The 22634-nt window shown below is 38.0% G+C and overlaps 1 protein-coding gene and 2 non-coding genes across 3 annotated transcripts in view; all 3 read right to left on the reverse strand.

Annotated features, from left to right (window-relative positions):
• The window catches only part of Eif3a (eukaryotic translation initiation factor 3, subunit A), a 29578-nt gene extending 7184 nt beyond the window's left edge, over positions 1-22394 (reverse strand). The window contains exons 1-17 of the mRNA NM_010123.3: positions 22170-22394; positions 13869-14059; positions 13586-13722; positions 13055-13218; positions 11059-11258; positions 9640-9848; positions 8327-8498; positions 7452-7556; positions 6994-7092; positions 5602-5718; positions 5208-5393; positions 4393-4740; positions 3794-3898; positions 3345-3458; positions 2716-2838; positions 1567-1720; positions 409-593 (exon numbers count right to left, since the gene is read on the reverse strand). Coding sequence (NP_034253.3) covers positions 409-593; positions 1567-1720; positions 2716-2838; positions 3345-3458; positions 3794-3898; positions 4393-4740; positions 5208-5393; positions 5602-5718; positions 6994-7092; positions 7452-7556; positions 8327-8498; positions 9640-9848; positions 11059-11258; positions 13055-13218; positions 13586-13722; positions 13869-14059; positions 22170-22218 — 2658 coding nt within the window. The 5' untranslated portion in view covers positions 22219-22394. The remainder of the gene's footprint in view (positions 1-408; positions 594-1566; positions 1721-2715; positions 2839-3344; positions 3459-3793; positions 3899-4392; positions 4741-5207; positions 5394-5601; positions 5719-6993; positions 7093-7451; positions 7557-8326; positions 8499-9639; positions 9849-11058; positions 11259-13054; positions 13219-13585; positions 13723-13868; positions 14060-22169) is intronic.
• Positions 6030-6098, reverse strand: Mir3084-2 (microRNA 3084-2). Its single transcript, NR_105743.1, has one exon. It is a non-coding gene; the product is annotated as a microRNA 3084-2 (primary transcript).
• Positions 6031-6086, reverse strand: Snora19 (small nucleolar RNA, H/ACA box 19). Its single transcript, NR_034047.1, has one exon. It is a non-coding gene; the product is annotated as a small nucleolar RNA, H/ACA box 19 (small nucleolar RNA).
• Positions 22395-22634: the final 240 nt, after the last annotated feature.

A 22634-nucleotide genomic window follows, 5' to 3' on the forward strand; every position in this document is an offset into this window, starting at 1 on the left:
AACAGTTTAGGAATCAGTAATGACACATGGTCTAATTTAAACTGAATTATGGGCAACAAAACAATTAGAAGAATTCAAGAGATGAGAGAAACAAGTCATTTTTGCATACAAGTAATATCAAGAAGTCTAATTATATCGTTGTACTATACATTTTGAATGAAGTTAGAATGGACCCAGTTATCTCTCCCAATTGATGGAGACACTGAATACAAACAGATCTTGGTATCAGTAGTAGTCAGAGAAATCAGGCCACAATAGTACAAGAAAATTCACTGGTATATTTACGTGCAATTAAATAAATGCACAAGGTCTGGGAAGACAGCTCAGTAATAGGGGATTTGCCAGATAAAGTCTAGATTCACACTCCAGTATCAAAGAAAAAACAAAGAGAATAACGTCTATACTCACCTTCCTAGAAAGTGGATCATCACCAAGTCTCCTTTCTTCCTCTCTGCGCCTTTCCCTTTCTTCAATTTCCAGCTCTCTTTGCCGCTTTTTCCTTTCTACTTCTTCTAGTTTCTTGACTCGCTCCTGATACTCTCTAAGTTCTTCCTCCCGTTTTGCTCTCTCAGCACGTTCTCTTTCTTCTCGCTCTATGAAAATTTGTCAGGTTACTCAAATGTGCTTCCCACCCATACTCCTATCATCAGAGTTGCTTTTCTAGTATAAAGCAGAGATGCACTCGTTTTAGAAGGTAATAATATTAAAACATGACCAGCAATGTGACCAGCATTTACACATAATCTATGTATTTAATCCTCAGAACCTATATAAAAATGAAAAAACACCTGATTCTTCAAAGTTAGCCTCTTCTACACATCATACATACCCAATAATTTAGAAAAACTTAAATTTAAAGTAGATGGGAATCAACAAATAGTGATTAAGATTCAAAAAAACAAACAAGAGCCCCAGTGCCCCTAAGAAAAAAAACCCACAAGTAGTCCACCATGATTAGGATGGCCCTACACACTAATTGTGCTTTTGTTCAGTCACACAAATCTAGGCAAAATTGGGAGGGAAGAATATCAACCTAGGAACTGTCTCTATCAGACTGGCCTATAGGCATGACTTGACTGCTGATTGCTGTGGGCAAAACCATCCTTGGGCAGATGTGCCTAGGCTGTGTAAGAAAGGTAACTGAGCAAGTCAGAGGGACTTATCAAGGAAGCAGCTTTCTTCTGTGGTCTTTGTTTCAGTACCTTGAGCCCCCTGGCAGAAACTCTGGCTTCCCTCAATGATGGACCATGATATAGAATCCAAATAAACCTCTTTATCCCCCAAGGTGCTTTTGGTCAGTGTTTTATTGCAGCAACAGAAACCACACTAGAACAAATTCAACCGAATATATAGGGTTCCAGGTGTAGAACCACATATGTAATTATCATTAATGACACAGGTTCTAAACCACCAACAGGAAAAGTATAAAAATATGTAGCTATAGATTGATAGAGGAAGCAGCACCAACATATTCAAAGCACTGCGCTATCTGATCCCTTGGTTTTCTAAATAAGATTGTGAAACATGGTACCCACACCTATGCAGTTTAATGGTTACCATAGTTACCTTTGAGCATCTGCTCCTCTGCCCTCCTCTGCTCTTCTTCTTCCTTTTCTCTGTAATAAGTTATTTTGCGTTCTTCTTTCCGCTGCCTTTTCCGATCTTCTAGGCGACTATGCCTTTCTTCTGCTAAGCGCTCTTCAAACTGTTTCAGTTTTTCCTGCAAATTCAACAGTTACCCCACAGGCCATTTTTTAAGATAAACATGAATAACAGTTTTACACTTGGAAGTTCATGCAATCTGAAAATCACAGAAAGTGGCCACCAAATCAATACAAAAGCAGAATCTCTTAATGGGTTAAGAAATACTGTGTCATATTTGTTAAATTTTGAATTATTAGTATTATCTACACACTGGACTAGTATCACTGAGAGCTGAGTGCTTGCCTGGCACATGTGAGGTGGGTAGTTTCAACTCCCAGTTCCACCCCCTACCTCAAAAAAAGTCACATTTTACTTATAATAAAGAAACTGACTCAGAACTTTTAACAACAAACTATCTTCGATATAGCTCATTTCTTTTTTAGAACTCACTACAAAGACCAGGCTGACCCACAACTCAGATCTGCCTGCCTATGACTCCCAAGTGCTATTATTAAGATAATGTACCTAGATGCCTGGCCGTGATCTAATTTACTTATGAATCAAATAGTAAAAAATAAAACTTAGGAAAAGGGCTGGAGAGATTGCTCGGCAGTTAAAAGCATTGACTATTCTCCCGAATGTCCTGAGTTCAAATCCCAGCAACCACACGGTGGCTCACAACCATCTGTAATGATATTTAACCACCTCTTCTGGTGTGTCTGAAGACAGTTACAATGCACTTACATATAATAATAAATAAATCTTTAAAAAAGAAAAAAAACTTAGGGAAAAAAAAAAGACTCTAGAGGTAGCTATCTGGTAGGCCTGAAATTCCATCCTGCACTGCCCCCAAAATCCCACACTTCAAAAAGATCAAAAAGAATAAACTTTCATCTTTGAAACACTTGAAAAGATTAAAATATCTCCCAACTCATCTATACAAATACTGAGTAATTACCTGTTAACCTTTAACCTGTGTTAAGGGAAAATCCTCAAAAGAAAACTAGAAGTTCACAAATTAAACTTTTCCCTAAACAAAACAAACAAAAAAAGACCCCATAGTGAGCTTACCTCGTAGACAGACTGCCGGGCAGCTTTGAGGCGCATCACAAATAGATCTCTGTCTTCCAACATTCGTGACATCCTATTCTTATGCTCCAGAGCTTTTTCTCGTTCTAGCTGCATTGTAGTGATCTGAAAGTACACAGCACTAGGTAATCTCCAAAGCATCACTCCAGGAAGATGCTCACCTTCCTTACACTGAGAAGCTTCTCCTTCCCCTGTATTTTGCAGTGAAAACAGAACATCCCAACAGATCCCTAATGGAAGTCCTATACAAGTCCATACTGTCCCAAGTGTTTTCTATTTCTGCTTAAATACGTATGCCTAAGGAGAATTATCACAAAATCCTAACTTATCCTTTAAAAAACAGTAAGAATTAACAATATAATCCTAAGTCTCCAGATGGTAGACCCTGAAACTTCAGATGCCCAGGGCCCCACAAATATGACCTTTCTCTCATTTGTGTACACATAAGGCTGTAATTAATAGTTTCTTATTAAACCTCTACTTTGAACCTTTCTTTTTCCATTAAGCAGTCATTAAAACATTACATCTAGCAAAAGAATTTAAAAACTTTTCCTGGCTGACTTATAACTTAGCTTATGATCTATGATACCACAATGAAATGAAAAGCTTACTCTTTCTTCTTCTTGCTGTTCCCACAGGTCCATGTCTTTAACCCTTTGTTCCTCATAAGCACTCTTTATTAAAGGAATTTCTTCCAAACGCTTAGCTCTCTCAAAATAGTCAATCTGAATGGGATAGAAACAAATGCAGTGTTACAAAACAACCCCCTTTTTTGTTTTGTTTTTTGACACAGGACTATATACTGTCTGCCCTGGAACTTCCTCTAAAGACCAAAATGAACTTAAACTCAGAGATCAGCCTGCCACTGATTCCCAAGTGGAGGATTAAAGGAATGCACAAATACCACCTGGCCAAAATAGATTCTTTTTAAGTTATATGAAAAGATTAACAATGCCACTAGGCAGGAGGATCAAGAATTCAAGGGCAATCTCAGCTGCAAAGCAGTTTAAGTCCAGTTTGGAGACCTTATTTAAAACCCATCAATCAACCCTCTCATTACCTTCTTTTCTTGATTCTTCAGGCGTTCCTGAAGTTCCTTCTTTTCTTTCTCCAGTTGTTCAACCTGTTTGGCCATAATAAAATCTGGATCCAGTTCTTCAAGGTCCTGATGGCAACACAAAGGCAAAATTGTACTTACTTCGTTGTGTCAGAACTTCTCTCTACAGAGCCCTGGCTATCCCAAATCCACTATGTAGACCAAGCTGGCCTTGAACTCAGAAATTTACCTGCCTCTGCCTCCCTGAGTGCTAGGATTAAAGATGTGTGCCACAATTCCTGGCTCAAAAAACTTTTTAGAAGATTTGAAGATTTAAATACTTTTAGAAGATTTTAATTATGGGGAAGAGTGTATGTGCACTTGAGTACAGATGCCTGTAAGCTATCTGATATGGGCACTGGAAACTAAATTCGGTTGGGTCTTCTAGAAAAAGCAGTACATGTTCTTACCCATTAAGCCACCTTCTCCAAGTCACAAATTAAATACAAATATAATTAATAATCAGCTGCTTTCTAGAATTAAATTCTACTTAAATGGGTACTCAGTCAGGAAAAATGCCAAAATTAACCAAATGGGAGCTCAAGAGTAAAGAAACTACATACTTCAATGTCAATATCTTTAAATGCTTTGGCGCCCAGCTCTGTCTTCTTGATCTGCTCTAACCGCTCCCGAACAGTTTTCTTCTTGATTTGCTCGTGTTCTTGAAGGATTCGTTCCTTCTCTCGCTCCTTTGCCTCTTGGCGCAGCCTTTCTTCTTCAGCCTTTCGTACTTTCTGGAGTTCAGCTTCCCTCTGCTCGAGTTCTTCCTTCTCACGTTGAATATTCAGACTCTCAAGACGCTCTTTTCTTTCCTCAATTGTCTGTCTCCGAGCCAGGATCCTCTGGTGCTCTTTTCTTGAATTTTTAAGATATGCATTAACTGCCAATTGATGCTGTTCTTCTTTCTCTTGCTTCAGAAAAAAAAAATGCATTTACAATGATCATATATCCCAGTATTAGATAGCAATAGTAAAAATAATTGTGAAACACTGGCTTTCAATGAATATGTATTTAGATAATGTTCTAGTACAAACTACTGTGGTACTTTCAGTCTTTAACAATGACACAACCTAAGACATCATTTATTGTTCTTGGCACCAAATGTATTCTGTCAAATAAAAAAAATATAAACAGAGCTCACCAATAATAACTAAACAAGAACCCAATCACCTCAACAACTGGGCCACAGCCGATTATTACTATAGAACCATGAGACATATTTAAAGGCAGTTCCATGGCTTGTTTGACAGAAGCATCTCAACAACCAGCGAACAGGAAATCATAAAATCCCTTCTGCAGATTTCATCTCTAACCGTATTGTGAAAGATAATAAAGTCCTTCAAAACTTTTATAGCTCATCTCTCTTCAAGACACACACCAGAATGTGAGCAGGTCTGATGACTTCAAGTGCTTTGGCAAGCACTGAGGACATGGCCGTGAGCTGGTTTCTTATCTGCTCTGAAGGCATGCTCTGCAGATGAGGGCCAACTGGGGCATCTTCTCGAGTTGCATAATTCAAATCTGATCCAAAACTCAGAGTCCGGGAAGTATGGTCAATACGTACCTTTAAAAAAATTAAATTATAAATAACCAAGCATATATTACAACTGAATGAGAAAATTATCAAGCCAAAGTTAATAGAAAAGTAATGAAAGTCTGCTCAATAGAGTTTTTAAAAGGTACCATTATACCAAAAACAAAGAAACCAAAGAGTTGTGTCTTTCTAGTTCTCAAAGACCTACTAACCTGCCAATGCTCCTTATAACACATACCTGCAGGTCACAGTGCCTGGCTGCATCTACTATGGCCCGTTCCAGTTGGAAAGCATCAACAAAAGGAACCAGAGAAGTCAAACGAGAAAACTCAATGCTCTGATAAATCTGTGCCACCTGCACAAAAAAACACAGGGTTAATAACAACAGCTACTACTTAATCACACATTTTCTGTAAAATTTCATGATAGCTACAGGAAGCAGAAATTATGCCCATTGTTCAAAAAGGGGAAAACTGAAGTTCATACAATTCAGCCCAGCAGAAGACTACTGGAACTTGGGTTTCAAGCCCAGGTTCCAAACCATATGCTATGAACACATTATACATATCTATGTTCTGAATTCCCAATTTCATAAATGAAAAAACCTAATGGTCACATTCATAGACAAAGTCCTGCTACTTACCCCAATACAAATATTTCTAATTCTTTTTGTCTGAAGGAGACTGGCAGAATTACTATATTCAGTTACTCTGCTAATTAACCTTCAACTATTTGTATAGCACATAAGAAATAACACTGCTCACATTTTCAAAAGAAAGCAGGTCAATGAAATGTGCAAACATAAACAAAGCACTTATTTCACCAATAAACCGCATCACTTAACCATAGTCATGACACTGGCCTAAAATGATGAAAACACTAATAGCTAGTGTGAGCAAACTGTAAGATGTTCTTGTAATATACTGCTAAAGTCTATTATATAAACTATGTCACTAATTCCACATATTACAGAAGTCCCACTCATTATACAAAGGCATGGGCCTGTTATATATTCGATGCTGTAACAATTTCTAATGAGAAACCCCAAAAAGGAGCTCCAGTGGCACTGGAAAGAGGTGTTTTCATTACTATTATCTGAGCAAGTACACTATGGATCTTTCAGACTATAAAAAAATCCTGTAGGTCGCCCTATATTAACAAAGAAAACTCAGGTCTAGGCATAGTGATGCACACCTTTAATCTCAGGACTCAGGGGAGCAGTAACCCATTCCAAATGAAAACTGGCAAGGGAAGAAAATTAGGAGGGAAGAAGTGGTTAAGTCAATGACTCTGCTTTAAAATTACAAATACAGAGAATTGGGCAGGAGTGGAACTTGGGAAGCTTTCACTTGTTAAATCTAAATTTTTTTTCAGTCATGTCATCAAAATAAAGAGTCACGTGGCTATGGATGACAGAGGATTCCCAGAACCAACCAGTTTAGCTAATTTGTGAGCAGCAGATTCAGTGACAGAGACCTCAAAATAGAAGATAGTAAAGACAACCAATATCCACATCTAGTCTCCATATACTTGCGTGCACATATACAAAACGAGTATGTATATATACTACATGATACATACAAAGTCAAGGGCACAAATCTCAGCTTCTCCATAAATCATTTGCTTTTACCTGTTGCAGAAGGCGGAGTATGGTATTGTTCTGGAGTTGTGGTACATATTGTTGCAATTCTGGTTCTTTTTCAGGTTGTTCCCTAACCCAATTTAATACCTATAAAATCAATTAAGTTGGAAAAAAAAAAGTTCATATGCAGCAGACACAAGGACAGTTCACATTTTTTTAATTTCTTTATACAAAACATATATAAACATATAAAATTCATCCAACAACACTATCAATTCTTGTCTGAAAGTAACTGACAGAAGTGGCTAAAGTAGTCATGCTGCTAATTTACCTCCCAAACTTTGTTTAGCATCAGAAATATCTTTTCTCTTGATATGAAAAAATAAAATGTGCCATCCTCAACACATAGGGGAACAATGACAATGTTCTTTACACAAGTACAATGCTCAACTGCAATTATGACAGCCATCTAGTAAAGAGCAAAAAATGCCTATCCCAAAGCCTACCTTTGTAACTCTCTCACAGAGTTTTAGTGGGTTGAATTCCACCTCCAACCAGTTGTAAAGGTCTTTCACTTCTGGGACAACATACTGTAGCACACTGAACCTGACCTGTAGTAAGAAAGTAAAAAGTTTAACTGCTAAAGGAAATCTCCCAACTGGGAATCTGAACTGACTATAAATTAAAACTAGATTATCTAGTAATTCCCTGGAAAACTCAACAAATACCCAAATGCAATACCCATATTGTTTCTATTTATAATTAGCAGCCCCCCCCTCCAAAAACACCAAAAAACTTGAAAATAGAATAAACCAAAAAGTAAAATGCTATACAAGTATCACAAAATCATCAGGACAGCACTATTCTTCTTAGAGAAAAATTTAAAAAGCTCAATGTCAATTAACAGGACAGGAACATGTTCATCTAACAGCTCTGGTCTTATCATCAGGCTCTACATACATTCAGTCAATCAATCATATTTAAATAATACTCAAGAAAATAACTGCAGCTGTCTTAAATGTCTTTTTCTTGTCACTGTCACCTAATCATGGCAAATGATTTATGAGTATTCTAAGTGATCTGGAGATAATTTCAATTTTATATGATTTTATGTAGATTACATGCAAATACAACCACTGACTTATTCCAGACTACTAGCACATTGATGTTCACTAGAATCTGAATCAGTATCATGAAAATACTAAGTACTTGATTCACCATATACCCAATGAACCACTGCTTTAACCAATTGCCTCAAATGAGCAATGTACCCATTTCAACCCTAACCCTAACCCTGTTCACACAGCAGAAGCCTGACAATGAATTAAAACTTTCCACAAAAAGTTTACTCTACAAAAAGATACTTAGAACTTATACTAACCATATCATTAATTAGGCCGATTCGTGTGGGTGGGGCTTGAAGACCTAGCAATGTGGCAAGGCGTCGCTGCTTCTCAACTATAATACCATCCATATCCAAAAGTCGAGCAATATCAGTTCGCTCAGGAGTAATAGGAATGGAAAGAGTCGCCAAAAGGACTCTAGTAGACATTCTGTGGTGAACAAAATTTTGTTTGTTGAGACCATAAATGTGCTTTTCTTTACTTATGTATACCAGATTATATATAGCATATCATGAAAACTGAACTTGGAGGAAATGAATCCTTACAGACTCAATCTCATCAACATTGAATGTGGTCCAACAGCAGTAAAGAAACACTTCCTTACTAAAATAACTAACTAAAGGTATCTTTAGAAACTAAGAAAATAGACTTTAAGTAAACACAATTATGACAGAGAATAGAAAGGGAGAGAAAAGCTAAATTTTCATTTCCCTGAAACACAAAAAGTCAGCACTATAGAATGCTAAGCAGCACAAGTTTCAGTGCCCAGAAGTAAATGTCTGAACAGTATTAAAGCATTTGTGGAAAGCTGTTTCATGCCTAGCTCCCAAATAGTCCCCATTTTATGATTCATGTTATAAAAAAATTGGGGGGTGGGAGGGCAGGTAGTGGTGGTGCACACCTTTCATCCCAGCACTCAGGAGGCAGAGGCAGGCAGATCTCTGTGAGTTTTAAGACCAACCTCCTGTTCTATAGATCAGGTTCTAGGATAGCCAAGGCTACAGAGAAAAGCCATCTCAAAAAGCAAAAACCAAAATAAAACAAATAAAAACACAAAATATAAACTATTTTACCATGGTACCAAAAAAATTTTATTTTTACCTTTTCCCAGGCTAGTGATATAAATTGTAGTATTCTTTAAAAAATTATGTACCATCATCAATTAATGAATGAGCCACAGTTCTTAGCCATGTAATCAAGAGTAAACAGAACCTCTCCCACCCACCCAGTATACTACACTGTTAATAGAAGCTAAGTGTAACACATTACTTAACATTTTTTCAACTTACAATGGGTTTATATGTTTTATAATTAGGAAGAAAAAACTTAATGGAATTACCCAAATATCCAACTTTCTCTAAGAATAGAAGATGGCCCAATTCTCCAAGGAGAACAATGGAAACACTTGGTAGAGACAACTAGAGTCTTCCTGGCCCCTAAAAGAGTAGAGTCTAGGAATAGTGATAAGCATCCTACTAAGCCATAGCAGGATTTGGTCAATTTAAAATGTCTATACTACCATACTACCATTTAGTTTAACCTCACTACCATCCAACTGTAACATTCTTACCTTTGCATCTCTTCTTGTGTAAGATTCTTTCTCATTTCTCTAGACAGATGATAAAGACGATGAAGTGTAGATGCATGGAACAAAGCATTTCCAGATTTCCAAAACACTGTTGAAACTTTGTTATAGTAATTTGCCATCAACTGAGGCTTAGGTGGTTTCTTAGACAAGGAAAATAGTCCATGAATATCTTCCACAGCTTTGAAGGCTTCCTAAAATTTTAGGAATTAAACAAATTAATCACTTTATTTAAAAATGAAATGCAAATCTCGTTCAAAACTAAAACATTATAAATAATAACACAAATCAAAAATGCCAAACATGGCTTTTTTTTTCCAAAATGTCTGATGAGAGAGATCGTAATAACTATAAAAATGCTATGTTGAAATATTTATAAACAATTTAGATAATAGTGTAACTATAGCACAGTAAGAAAATATTTGCTTATTAGCATACTACTTGGGACAATTAGACACAATAGAATACAGGTGATATAGAGGAGTAAGGGGAAATTGTGGTCATGAAATAAATGAAAGAATAAATAATAATAATAATAAAAGAATCCAGATCTGTGAGTGATGGCCCAATCGATGAGCATTTCTTTAAGCTTATCCATTTTTCCTAATAATGTTTAATTGTCCTCTACAAGTAATTTAAGATGGGTGTCCCTATTTAAAAAAAAAAAAAAATGACTATGGATAAGAGCAGAAAAATTAAACCAATTTTCACTTGGCCCATTAATTGACTTTATATTAAATATAAAAGCCTTTAAGTTATAAAACAACAAAATGTTGAGGAACTATCCTAAGGAGGAAGGAGCTTTTCAGTATCACTGCCATCTCTAAATGCAGCTTACATGATACATGTATGATGCTCAAGCAGCTCAAGCAGCGCTTCTCCAGACACAGAAAAGGACATGCGTGGTTTAAATTTTTCATCACCAACAAATGTATCATTAGATTAAACACAAAATTGTAAGGAAACTGCTAGTTGTCTTTAGTTGTAATCAGCGGCATTGCACATGCCCTGGGTTTGGTACCCAGCACAGAGAGGCATGCATAAGCACAAACCAAACCTCCCATACCAAAACCAAACAAAATGGGGTGGGAGGACAAAAGCACTTTGCAATGTTCCCCCATGTCTATCATCAACTCACCAGCAGTGCATAGAAAGGTACCAGTCATAGAACAACATTATATCAGTCATAATGGAGGTTTTTGGTTTTTTTCATAAGATGATTACATGATTTGGCCCCCATCTTGCAAGCAATTAAGAACTGAGATATGAACTTCCTGTTTAGAGATCTTCTTGCTCTATTAAACAATCTTAAATTCTCAGGTTACTTCCTGAAATTAACCAGTAATACTAGTACTTAAGAGGAGGAAAGCAGTGATGTGATACTAAGCTAATAGTTAAACTTGCCTGCCATAATTCCATGCTGATAGCACTGTCCAACTGAACAAGTCTGGTTTCCAAATGCATAGACTGGCTCTCTGGATTATTAAGATTAATTGCTGTGCTTTGGTTATGGTGGCGCTGAATCTGGGATAAGTGCATTCGCAAGTTGTCACATAGCTTGCGGAACTCAGCCTTCCGAGTATACTGGAGGCAGAATTTGAAAGCTGTAAGCATAATTGTCAAACAAGAATTAGATATTTTTTGTCAACTTAAATATCTGAGTAAGTTTTATCTGTCACATATTAAGATCAACTTTAACAAAATTAACTATACTCACCATTAACTCCCTCCATGTACTACCTATAACACAACTCTGAATACAAAGCAAACCAAGACATGGTCATCAGTTCTAGCCCAAAATAAATTCTAGTAATTTACAAATAGGAGATGAATGGAATTTAAATTTAGAAAAGACAGGAGAGATCTGCCTACTCCAGAGGACCAAGGCTAGATTCTCAGCACCCACTGTAATTCTAGTTCCAGGCTTCCCAGTGTCATCTCTGGCCTCTGCAGACACCAGGCATGCACACGGTACAGACATACAATCAAAACACCCTCACACAAAAAATTAAATTAATTCAAAACAAATAAACTTAGAACTCACCTTTAAAGACCTAAAGAACAAAAACTTGTAGGCTGAAATACAAAGAACCTACATAATGTACAAACAGTATTTCTAATTCAAAAAATCTAAAACAAGCAATTTGATTTAACCTCAACTCAGTATTTTTATCAAATCAGAAAAGGCCCAAGTTTGCTTGAGGACATGAATATTCACAAATGGCATACACATAAATAGAGGTTCCAATATTCCTACTAAAACAGTCTTAGTTGAAAGTACCAACACATAAAGAAATTATGAGCCAAGTGTGATGTGTGCCTGTAATCCTCAGCACAGGGTTAGAGATTAAGACCAACCAAGCCTAAACTACATAGGAAAACAAGACAGAAAGACAAAAGAAACAAATTAAGAGAGTAATCATCTCTTAAGACTAGCAATGCAAGCTTGTAAGTATAAAAAACAGGAAGAAAAAAAAAGTCAAGTCACTCAGTTACAAGCCTATTTTCACTGGAGCAAAGAATGCTATCAAGAATACTGACTACTCTTACAGGGTCCTGACTTCAATTCCCAGCAACCACATAGTGGCTCACAACCACTATGAGAATGAGATCTGATGCCCTCTTCTGGTGTGTCTGAAGACAGCTACAATGTACTCATACCTCAAATAAGTAAATCTTTAAAAAGAAAGATTTACTTCAATCTAGTCCTTTAGAGATAAGTGTATGCTGAGAGGCAACAAAGTAGGAAGTGATCAAAGTACTACTATGTAAGAACAAAAAGGAAAAAAACAAATACAGTGGGCATATTGGTGCTTGCCTTTAATCCCAACACCCAGAAAGCAGAAAGAGACAGATTTTTGATATCAAGGCCACCCTGGTCTAAAGTGAATGCCAAGATAGCGAGGACTTACAGAGAAGCATGTCTTCCCCTAAAATAATTCCAAGTATGTAAGGCTACCCAAAAAATGAAGAGGTAAGAAATTGGGGATGAGGGGAACATACAATACATATAACATGGAACCAAGAGGAAGGAATATCTGGTATTTGGTGGGGAGACAGACAGGGCCAACACAGAGAAAGTAAGGAGTTGACAATGGGGGGGGGGGGTGATGATCAGTAATGAATTATAACATAAAAATACCATAATGAAGCCTACTACTGTGTGCTAACTTTAAAAGCAGAAAAGGGTTTCAAAAGTCAGAGGAATTTCATATGGAAAATATTAACTGTAAAGACAAATTATCTTCTTCAGCTACTTATCTAATAAATGTCAATCTCATTTTACTAAGGATAAAACTAGTTCTATTTTTAAATGGTATAGAGAACTGAAAGTTACTCTACAAAATTCTAAAGTCAACTTTTCAAATCAGTTTATTTATATTTTACACTGTCATTTTACCTTGTTGGGCGATATCATGGTAAAGGCGCTCTACTCTAGAATTGTTTCGAAGAAGGTCCAAACACTGCCTGTATGATTCCCACAGGAACTTGACCCAGGGAGTCAGTAGCAATCTGTCAGTACGATCCTGAGTATCTTCCCCACTTACTGCACTTAAGAGAACACTACAAAGAAAAATGCATTGAAAACTATTTTATATCATTTCCTACTTTGCTGTGATCAGGAATTCCAAACCAACAATGACCACATTCAGAATCTCATATATACTATCAAGCTGCCCCTTATCATCTGTACCAAAATTCTTAATCTATATTATAATTGTCTAAATTTTAATGCATGTTCCACTCCAAGGAATAAATTTCAAATATTGCTTACATGGTTCCTGAAGTACATAAACTTTAGACTTTAAAGATAAGCAGTTCCCCCCCCCCAAAATCATCTACCTTCAAAGGGGGCAAGGGACAAGTGCACTATGAACAGAAACATTATGCTAACTATAAAAGTATTTACTAAGGGTTTTAACTCACATACCTCTCAGGAGTCTGAATATTATCCAGATCTTCTATATCTAACACCATTTGTTGGGACTCTTCTTTAGCAGCTTCTGTTTTTTCCTCTGCTAATTTCAAATATGCCCTAACAACATCTTCTAAAGATTTAATGTTTACCTACAAGAAGGATAATGAATTTATTTTTCTCCAATAAACAAAAAAGAAAAAGAAAAGAAAAAGGTAAGAAGCAAATCTTGATAACATAATTTAAAAGGTAAATTCCTCTGAAAGTACTAAAAGCACTTGAAAAACAAACTCTGTACCTGTTGGCATATGTTCTTATATTGATATAACCCTTCCTTAGCCAAGTGGCTCTTACGAAGATCCACACACAGTTCCAAGTATTTCAGCATAATTGGCTCATGTATCTTCTGCCATGTTCTGTGCTTCTTACTTTTCATTACATCATAAAGAACATCCAGGGCAGGCTGCTTTTTGCCAACCTCAAGAAATTCTGGGGGGAAAAAGAAAAACGAATTAAAATTAGCTGTACATTCTATATAAAAATCTAAATGACCGACAAAGGAAAATGACTCAATCAAGAGGTAAAGGTCCTTGCTGCCAAGCCTGATCCTGAGTTTTATCTCCGAAACCCATGTTAGCAGGAGAACCCACTCTTAAAAATTGTCCCCTGGCTTCCATATGCACACAGAAGATTGTGCATGCCCTGTCATTTCCACAAATAAGTTAATGTAAAAGAACTTTTAAAATCTCTGCGTCTTTACTGTTTGCTTTAATTTTCTGACTAGTTCCTAACTTTTTTCAATGTACAATGATGACCTGAAAATATTGTGTTTATGTAGAGGGACTCGGTGATTTTAAAATTCCAGAAACTGAAATCATGGATGGGAGATTCTCCCATAGTAAATAAAAGTTCAAGTATGACTGCATCACTCTGTAGCTGATTAAATTTCTGATATATTATTTTATGATGAAAGTAGATTGTCTACACTATCTACTTTAAGACTAGTTGACTACATTTAAATGTATTTATTTCAGAAACTTGCATTTCATCCATTTTCAAGGAATTTAGTGAAGTGTTACAAGTGTTACAACTGCATAGTAAGTGCTCCAACTTTGTCAGTTGGTATGTCTAACATAGGTATTTCCTTACCTATGTTTCCATAAAAATTTTTACAACCATCTACAAAATAGCTTGCTAAGATTTTGTTTGAATATAGCTGTGAGTTTGAAGCTGTGACAGTCCATCCACCCCTAGCATGTAAATAGTCACATGTACACATACCAAAAAAAGACAAACTAAAAAAAAAAAGAGAGGGTGTTCATGAATCTGGAGAAGATGGCTCAATTATCCAAGTCCTAGCGCCCACAATCAAGCAGCTTAACTGCCTGTTAACTTTCGGTTCCAGGGGGATACAATGCCTTTTCCTGGCCTCTTTCAAACATTTCACACAGCATGCATGCACACCCCTTTTCTTTTGAGTGGAGGGGTCAAACCAGGGTCTCTTCATGTAGCACAACACAAAAATAAACTTTTAAAAGGGAGCTTCTGGACTTAGCATCACATACACCTTTAATCCTAGCACTCCAGAAGCAGAAGCAGGTATAACTCTAAATTTGGAACCAACTCCATCTACAGAGACTTGGGAGAACTAGAGCTACACAGAAAGAAAAGAAAAAGTTCATGGTGAAGTATGGTAAAAAGTTTTTTTAAAACCTGTCTTTTTAAAGACTTACTAATTTTATCTTATGTTCATGTGTGTGTTTTGTGCTCCATGAGTGTTGGACCCTTGGAACTAAGAGTTACAGAACTATAGTCCTAAAGAGTAGCAAGTATTTTTAACTACTGAACCAAGTACCTAGCCCCAGAAATTTTTTAAATTAACTTTGCTGGTTGGTGAGTGGCACATGCCTTCAGTCCTAGCACTTGGGAGGCATAGGCAAATGTATCTCTTAGTTCAAAACCAGCCTGGTCTAAAAAAATGACTTTCACTCATTCATGAAGGTGGGTGGAAGCTGTCTCACCCCTCTTTCTAGGATGCACTCTATATGTGACTGTGACTTCAAATGGATTGAGTTCCTAATTTAAAAGTTTTTTTGCCCGTCAGTCATTTTCTTATATGCTTAGCACAGATTCACAACTCACTGTGTAGTGTTCCTAGATTCAGCTGAAGACCTGGTACATAGGGTTCCTTACAGGATGGTGTTAGGAAACATCATTACTGATGATTGCAATCTCCTTTCAGGTGATGCGGTTACAGGCCTGCTTTATTAAGAAGCTATGAGCATGTGGTGGGGAGCATACTTTTAAGCAATATGGGGACCAGTAAAGGCTATCTCCTTTTTTCTTCCACACCTATGAGGAACCTTTGAACAACTGGCTGAAGCTCTCTCAAGAAAAATGTCAAGAGCCTCATGATTCTAAGTGTTAATAGAGACTTTATCATATTATTTTGTTTGTAGGTTCCAGTTTTTAAAAATGTTTAGGTAATCTGCTTCCCCAGTCCTGATCTTGTGGATTCATTAGTGCTGAACTGATGCTTTGTGTCTCAACTCTTTGTGTATGAATTCTTTTCAGAAGTACTAAACAAAACCCTTCAAAAAAAAGTTTCAGAATAACCAGGGATATACAGACAAACAGTGACTTGATGGAAAAAGAAAGCTAGTACTTTTCAAACAATTATCAAGAGAAATATTGATTAAGATTCAGTGGTCTAGAGCCAGGCGTGGTGGCGCATGCCTTTAATCCAGCACTCCGGAGGCAGAGGTAGGTAGATTTCTGAGTTCTGGTCTACAAAGTGAGTTCCAGGACAGCCAGGGCTACACAGAGAAACCCTGTCGCGAAAAACCAAAAGATTCAGTGGTCTAAATGTTTTAAGTGTCCTCCAAAACTGTGGATTGACACATACTTCCTAACTAAATACCATTAGGAGTTGGCCTTTAAAGAGGTGACTGGATCAAAGGGTTCTACCTCTAAACACAAGTAGCTTCTGTACTAGATATTTGATAGCTTCCTTTTTGTTCTCTCTTATCAGGCAAGGGAACATTATTAATCTCCCCCTACGAGACAGTAACAAAGTTCTCTCTAGATACTGAACCTGCTACCTTATCATGGATTTTTTTTAAGCCATCAAAAATAAGATTAATATATTCTTGGTTTTGGTAAAGTACTCAGGATGTGATATCTTGCTACAATAACACAAGTAGATTAAAATAAAGGACATTCTACAAAATGTAAGAGTACTTCTCAATGAAGACAATGAACTAAAGGTGATGTGGTATATGGATAGGATTGTAAAGCATAACAGGGAAAGCAGGGAAACTGATACACAGTAAACAGGCAAGTCTGTGAGTTGGAGGCTGGCCAGATCTACTTAGTGAGTTCCAGGGCTACAAAGTTAAGATCCTACCCCTACCAATAAATAAATAAATAAATAAATAAATAAATAAATAAATAAATAAATAAATAGATGTTCAGTTGATGACTCCTTACTTGTAAAAGACATAACAGAGTTTATACATTCATTAATGGAAACAACTGGATATGGTGAAAACTGTGCTATCTTTGAATGATTCTGTGAAACTGAAAATTATCCTATAAAATATAAATTAAGGTTTTAAAAAAAATAAAGACTACAGAACAAAGTAGCTTTCGACTTTATGAGCTTGAATGAAATCATTGTGTGGGCCGGGGAGATGGCCAGCAGTTAAGAGCACTGACTGCTCTTCCAGAGGTCCAGAGTTCAATTCAATGGTATCTGATGCCCTCTTCTGGTGTGTCTAAAGACAGCTACAGTGTACACATATAAATAAAATAAAAATTCTTTAAAAAAAAAGGAAAAAAAAAACATTGTGTATAGTAACTAGATTTCCAAATCTAACTGCCATATGTAGCACCTTTTCAATCAGTCAACAGAAGAGACTCTTGATTAAAGATGTCTATCTTATACTTTTGTCCTTTTCCCCCTTTGTACAAATAGTAGAAAATATTTAATCTAGCCAACTGGTTAGATTTACTTTTAAATTTAGTAATTAAGTCAAGAGTGGTAGTTTATGCCTGTAATCTTAGCAATTCCCAGCAATGATATGGTGCTCACAACCACCTCTTCTGTACATCTCGAGATAGCTAAAGTGTACTCATATGCATTTGGAGCCAGAGGTAGTGGCCCACCCCTTTAATCCAGCAGGGAGGCTCAGGCAGACAAACCTAAGTGTGAGGTCAGCCACCCTGGTCTACACAATAAAACCCTGTCTCCACCACCCCCTTAATAATAATTTTAAACAATTCTCTTTTTTTCCCCCCTAGATAAACCTGAATTGAGTGGAGAAGCTCTAGCTTAAAACAAGCATGTTAAAAACCTTGGGTTGAATTCCAGCACCATTTCTTTTTTTTAAATTAACAGAATTGAGGCTGGAGAGGTGGTCCAAGAGCACTTTATTCCTCTTTCAGAGGACCCAAGCTCTGCCTCCAGTACCCACATTGTGGCTCACCACCATCCCAGGACTCTCATACCCTCTCTTTCTGATCTCTGTGGACATCAGACATACACGGTGCATAAACACACACACAAGCAAATCACTCATACACATGAGTCCTATAAAAAAAGTCCTATAAAAGTTTATTATTTAGAAGTGAACTAGATCTACAGGTTTAATGACTGGTTTCAGAAATGGTGCTTCCCAGTTCTTCCAGTGAAACAATATTGCTTCAATTCTCCCATATGCTAAGTTTATACCTGAACAAATCACATACCAAACTACTTACTAACCAAAAAACATAGCATACCAAACATACCTTACTAAACATCTTTACAAAATATTCTAACTCATCATATATATCAACAATGGTTTGTCCTCCAGTGCTGGAGACCAAACCCAGGGGCTTGCCTCCAGTGTGCCAGGCCAAGACATGACCCTGACCCTACACCTACCCCTTATATCAAATAGTACTCACATGCAAACAAATACAAACTCCTCAATGTTATGTGTGAGGAAAGACTATTTTCGCTTGGGCCAACCTGCTACCCATGAAAAACTTACTAAGCCCAAGTGACACACAGAAAACTAGTTACTTACTATATTGGAACAAAAATGCCTTCCTGTTTTAAGTACTACCCTCTTCCTGGAAGTGTGCCTAAGGTTAGTTTTCCATGTTACTTTAGGTGTTTTTCAAAGCATTTAACCAAAAGTCCCTATCCACAAAAAAAAAAAAAAAAAATTAGTAAATGCATTTAACAGTAAAAGCAGGATAGCTTAGCAATTTAGAACACTGGCTATTCTTCAAGGACCTGGGTTCTATTCCCAGCACCTACATGGACGTTCACATCATCAATAACTCCTGCCTGAATCTTGAGTTCCAGGGGGATAGTTCCTGATACCCTCTTCTAACCTCCAAGAGGGCAATACTTGCATATAGTGATAGACATACATACAAGCATTCATAACATAAAATTAAAAGAAAAATTGTAACAGCAACATTAAAATGACATACCTAATCCCCAATTTTACACTAAGGATTTAAACTTTAAGCTATTATCTAGTGTTTGCAATATGAAATACAAATCAAGTTAAAGCTAAGGACTAAACCCATGAAAAAATAAAATACAAAACACTGGAAATATAAGAATAATCCACTTTCCCAATGTGTAATTTTTAAATGGGCATGAGATTTCTTTACTTCAAAAAAAAATACTAGATTTTTTTTTTTTACTTTATGTGTATGAGTTTTTTGCTTACATGTACCACACATGCATGCCTTTGGATGTCAGAAGAGAATGGATCCCCTTTTAACTGGAGTTAAGTTGGTTTTAAGGCACTGTGTGTGCTGGCAATCAAACCTGAGTTTTTGCCCACAATGTGTGATTTCTTACTGTCACTTTTAAATTCTTGCTTAGAAGCTTGATGTGGTTGAATCGACTGAAGCAGTAAGATCAAATTTGAGAACCTGGGCTACCTAATAAGGCTCTGCCTCAAAAAAAAAAAAAAAAAAAAAAAAAGCAAAGTAAATAAACCTTTAATGACAGATTTAAGAGTTGTTTTCTTAACGATGGGCCAAAGTCTAAGCCCAAAAATCTAGCTTTAAAAGTTTCAAAAAGCTCACTTGAATATCAAACATTTGCTTGATGTGATGGAGTGTGCCTTTAACTTCAGCACTTGGAAGGCACACAGATCACTGAGTTCTAGGGCACAGCTGGGGCAGGGACAGCACACACCTTAACCCCCCCCAGAAGAAAAATATGAGGGAAAATATAGACAATAGACTGAAATTGAAACAAACTCTTCATGATGATCATGGCTGTGAGTCCTTACTCTTAACTTACAACTGAGACTTGAAATTACCTAATTGTGTGAGAGCAGCTAGAAAGAATTATTTCAACCCTTAGATGATTTCGAGATTAAGATCTATAAACTGAAATCCAGAATTATATGTATTATTAGAAAAACAGCACTCTGCGTTTCTCCTGAGTATATGACTGAAACCATGTATCTACCAATAAAGAAAAGGTTCATATCAATCCTTCATTTTTCACTAATTCCTTCAACAGATTAAGTATCCAACCTATATCGTTACTACTCAGTTGTGGGGTTTCATAACAGTTTTACCTTTTAAGGCAGGAGTTGTAGAGTTTGAGTGTAAAAGGCTTTGACACTTTTCCACCCCAAAATTACCAATTAGAATGGCTTGAAGGTCTATTTTATTTATTAAAATAATGCACTAGATTAGCTCTAAATATCCCTGGGGCTACAAAATGCTACAGATAAAACATTTAGGTAAACCTTTCTTAAAAGTGAAAACCCATTTTATCATCTACTTGTTCTACAAACAGTGCCGCACGTGTGATAGACAATCTGCTCCTGTCAAATCCCTGGGAAGCTAAGGCATCACTACTTGCTACTTGGGAAACTGTAATGGGGCTGCAGCAAGAAGTCAATACGGGCCTTAGGGAAAATGCACCAAGACCCAAGTTAGCCACACAGTACCACAAAGTCCTAGTCTACTTTGCTAACACTCTCCCCAGCTTACTCATCATTAATCAAGTCAACTTAGAAACTGTGAAAAGAAATTTAGAACACATTATGTAACCTTTCTACTTTAAAACTTTATTGTAATATTAACCAAGTTCACATGAAGATTCCAAACAGGAGAAAGATAAGGTCAGCATGTTACTATGTATGTATGTAGGCCAAAGACTGTAGTGCTTTAACTAGACTACTATGGTAACTGCTGCTAAATGTTACAACTTAAACATATATTAATAGCTATACCTAGTAAGTCTATCCAATTCCATTTTCTACAGCACAATGCAATTCTAAGTTTCAAAACATTAAAAGTCCTAAATTAGCTAGTTCTATTTTCAATAATAGATTAGTACTAGAGGTATTGGGTGACCCACAGTGCATTATTATTCTACTCCAGACTGCTTCCTAACCACAAAAAATATTAATGTATGTAACCAACACATCTTCATTCCTGAAAATTATCAGCAGTATTCTTTTATTATAAGTTTTGAGTCAAATGGCCTTTTCACAAAATGTAACTTCCACTTCTAACAAGCTTGCCAAACAAAAACCTGCAACATACATGGTTTATTTTTCCAGTTTGGACTGGAAGGGTTGAAAAGGGCACAAATACTGAATTATCAGGTTTTATTTTAAAAAATAAAAAGCAATTTTTAAAGGTCAGATCAGATATGCGCACACGAGTTTTCCACGACACAATGTCAGAGATCCGGGCAAGTCTTTCCTGCAAGCACTAGGCTTAATTAAGCACACGTATGGAAATAGAAATAGCACTCAGTGGCTCTGCGGTGGAGGAAAAACAAAAAAACAAAAAACAAAAAGCTGATCTGGATATCAAGAGACCTTGGTCTTAGTTTTCTGACACTCCCAAGTGACCTTGGGGAAATCACTCTTTCTAGGGCTTGTCTGGGTAGATCATTTTTAAATCCCTAAAGAATACTAACTTTACTGGATTCGAAATACTTTCGAAATGACCCTCATCATTTCGGGGGGTGGGGGGGAGGACACCACAGGAAACAAGTTAATGGAGCAGAGGCCTGAAGTGCAAACTAGTAGTGAGGGAAGTAGACCCTGACCCAGAAGGCCTCCGCGTGGGATCAGGAACCAGACGTGCCCGAGAGGTGGAGTGAAGGTAGACTAGCCGGCTCCCGACCCCGGCGGGAGGTGGAGCGGAGGTTCTCGCGTGCATTGTCCCCGGGAGGGAGCCATGTTTCCTCCTCCCGGCACTCCCAGATGGCGGCAGGGAGCGCGGGGCTTCCCAAGCAGCCCGCGGGTTTGAAAAGCCAGCAGAAGGCCGATCGTAGCGAAGAATCGCAAGACCCGAGAGTCCTGACCCGCTGGGCCGTGGCCCTGCGACGCAAGCCTCGGGCGGCAGCCACTCAACACACACCAGAGCGACGGTTCCTGATCCGCGCCTTCCGCCGCGGCCCGCTTGAGTAGGGAGGCCGTGCGCAGACGCGGCCCGGTGGCGGCGGCCGTGACCACTGGCCTCCACAGCCCGGGCTGCGGGCAGCAGGCGGAGGCCCTCGAAACTCCCAGGCCTCGGGCCGGCCCTGCGCGGCGCGACCCGCTGCCTTACTCACCGTTGGCGCGCTTGAGGGCATTTTCCGGCCTCTGGAAATAGGCCGGCATCTTGACGGTACGCTCAGTTCACCCGGCGTCAGCGAACTCCCTAGTGGCCTGGACCGGGAGAGAAGGCGGAGGGGAACTAGCGCGAGCTTCCACGCGCCTCGCCAGCAGATGCCCGCGCCCAGCCGGCCAGAGACGGAAAGGAAGGAACCACGTGATTCCCTCGCGGCGGCAGCGCCGCCGCCCGAGCCCCGGATGTAGGAGGCAGGCCTTTGCGCATGTTCCGCCTTTCTCCGCGCGCAGGCGCGCTGGCGTCTCGAGCGCGGGCTGACGTGGCGCTGGGTGCCGAGCAGCGCGAGCTGTGGTGTTCTTTGGTTGCGGGAGGGAACCTTCGGGACCGTTTTCTCCGACCACCTCTGCCCCCCGCGGACACAGAGTGGGAAAGGGAAATTTGCGGTCTGATCTGCGACGAGAAAAGG

This window comes from Mus musculus, chromosome 19 (genome assembly GCF_000001635.26).
Source record: "Mus musculus strain C57BL/6J chromosome 19, GRCm38.p6 C57BL/6J".
NCBI classification, from domain to species: Eukaryota; Metazoa; Chordata; class Mammalia; order Rodentia; family Muridae; genus Mus; species Mus musculus.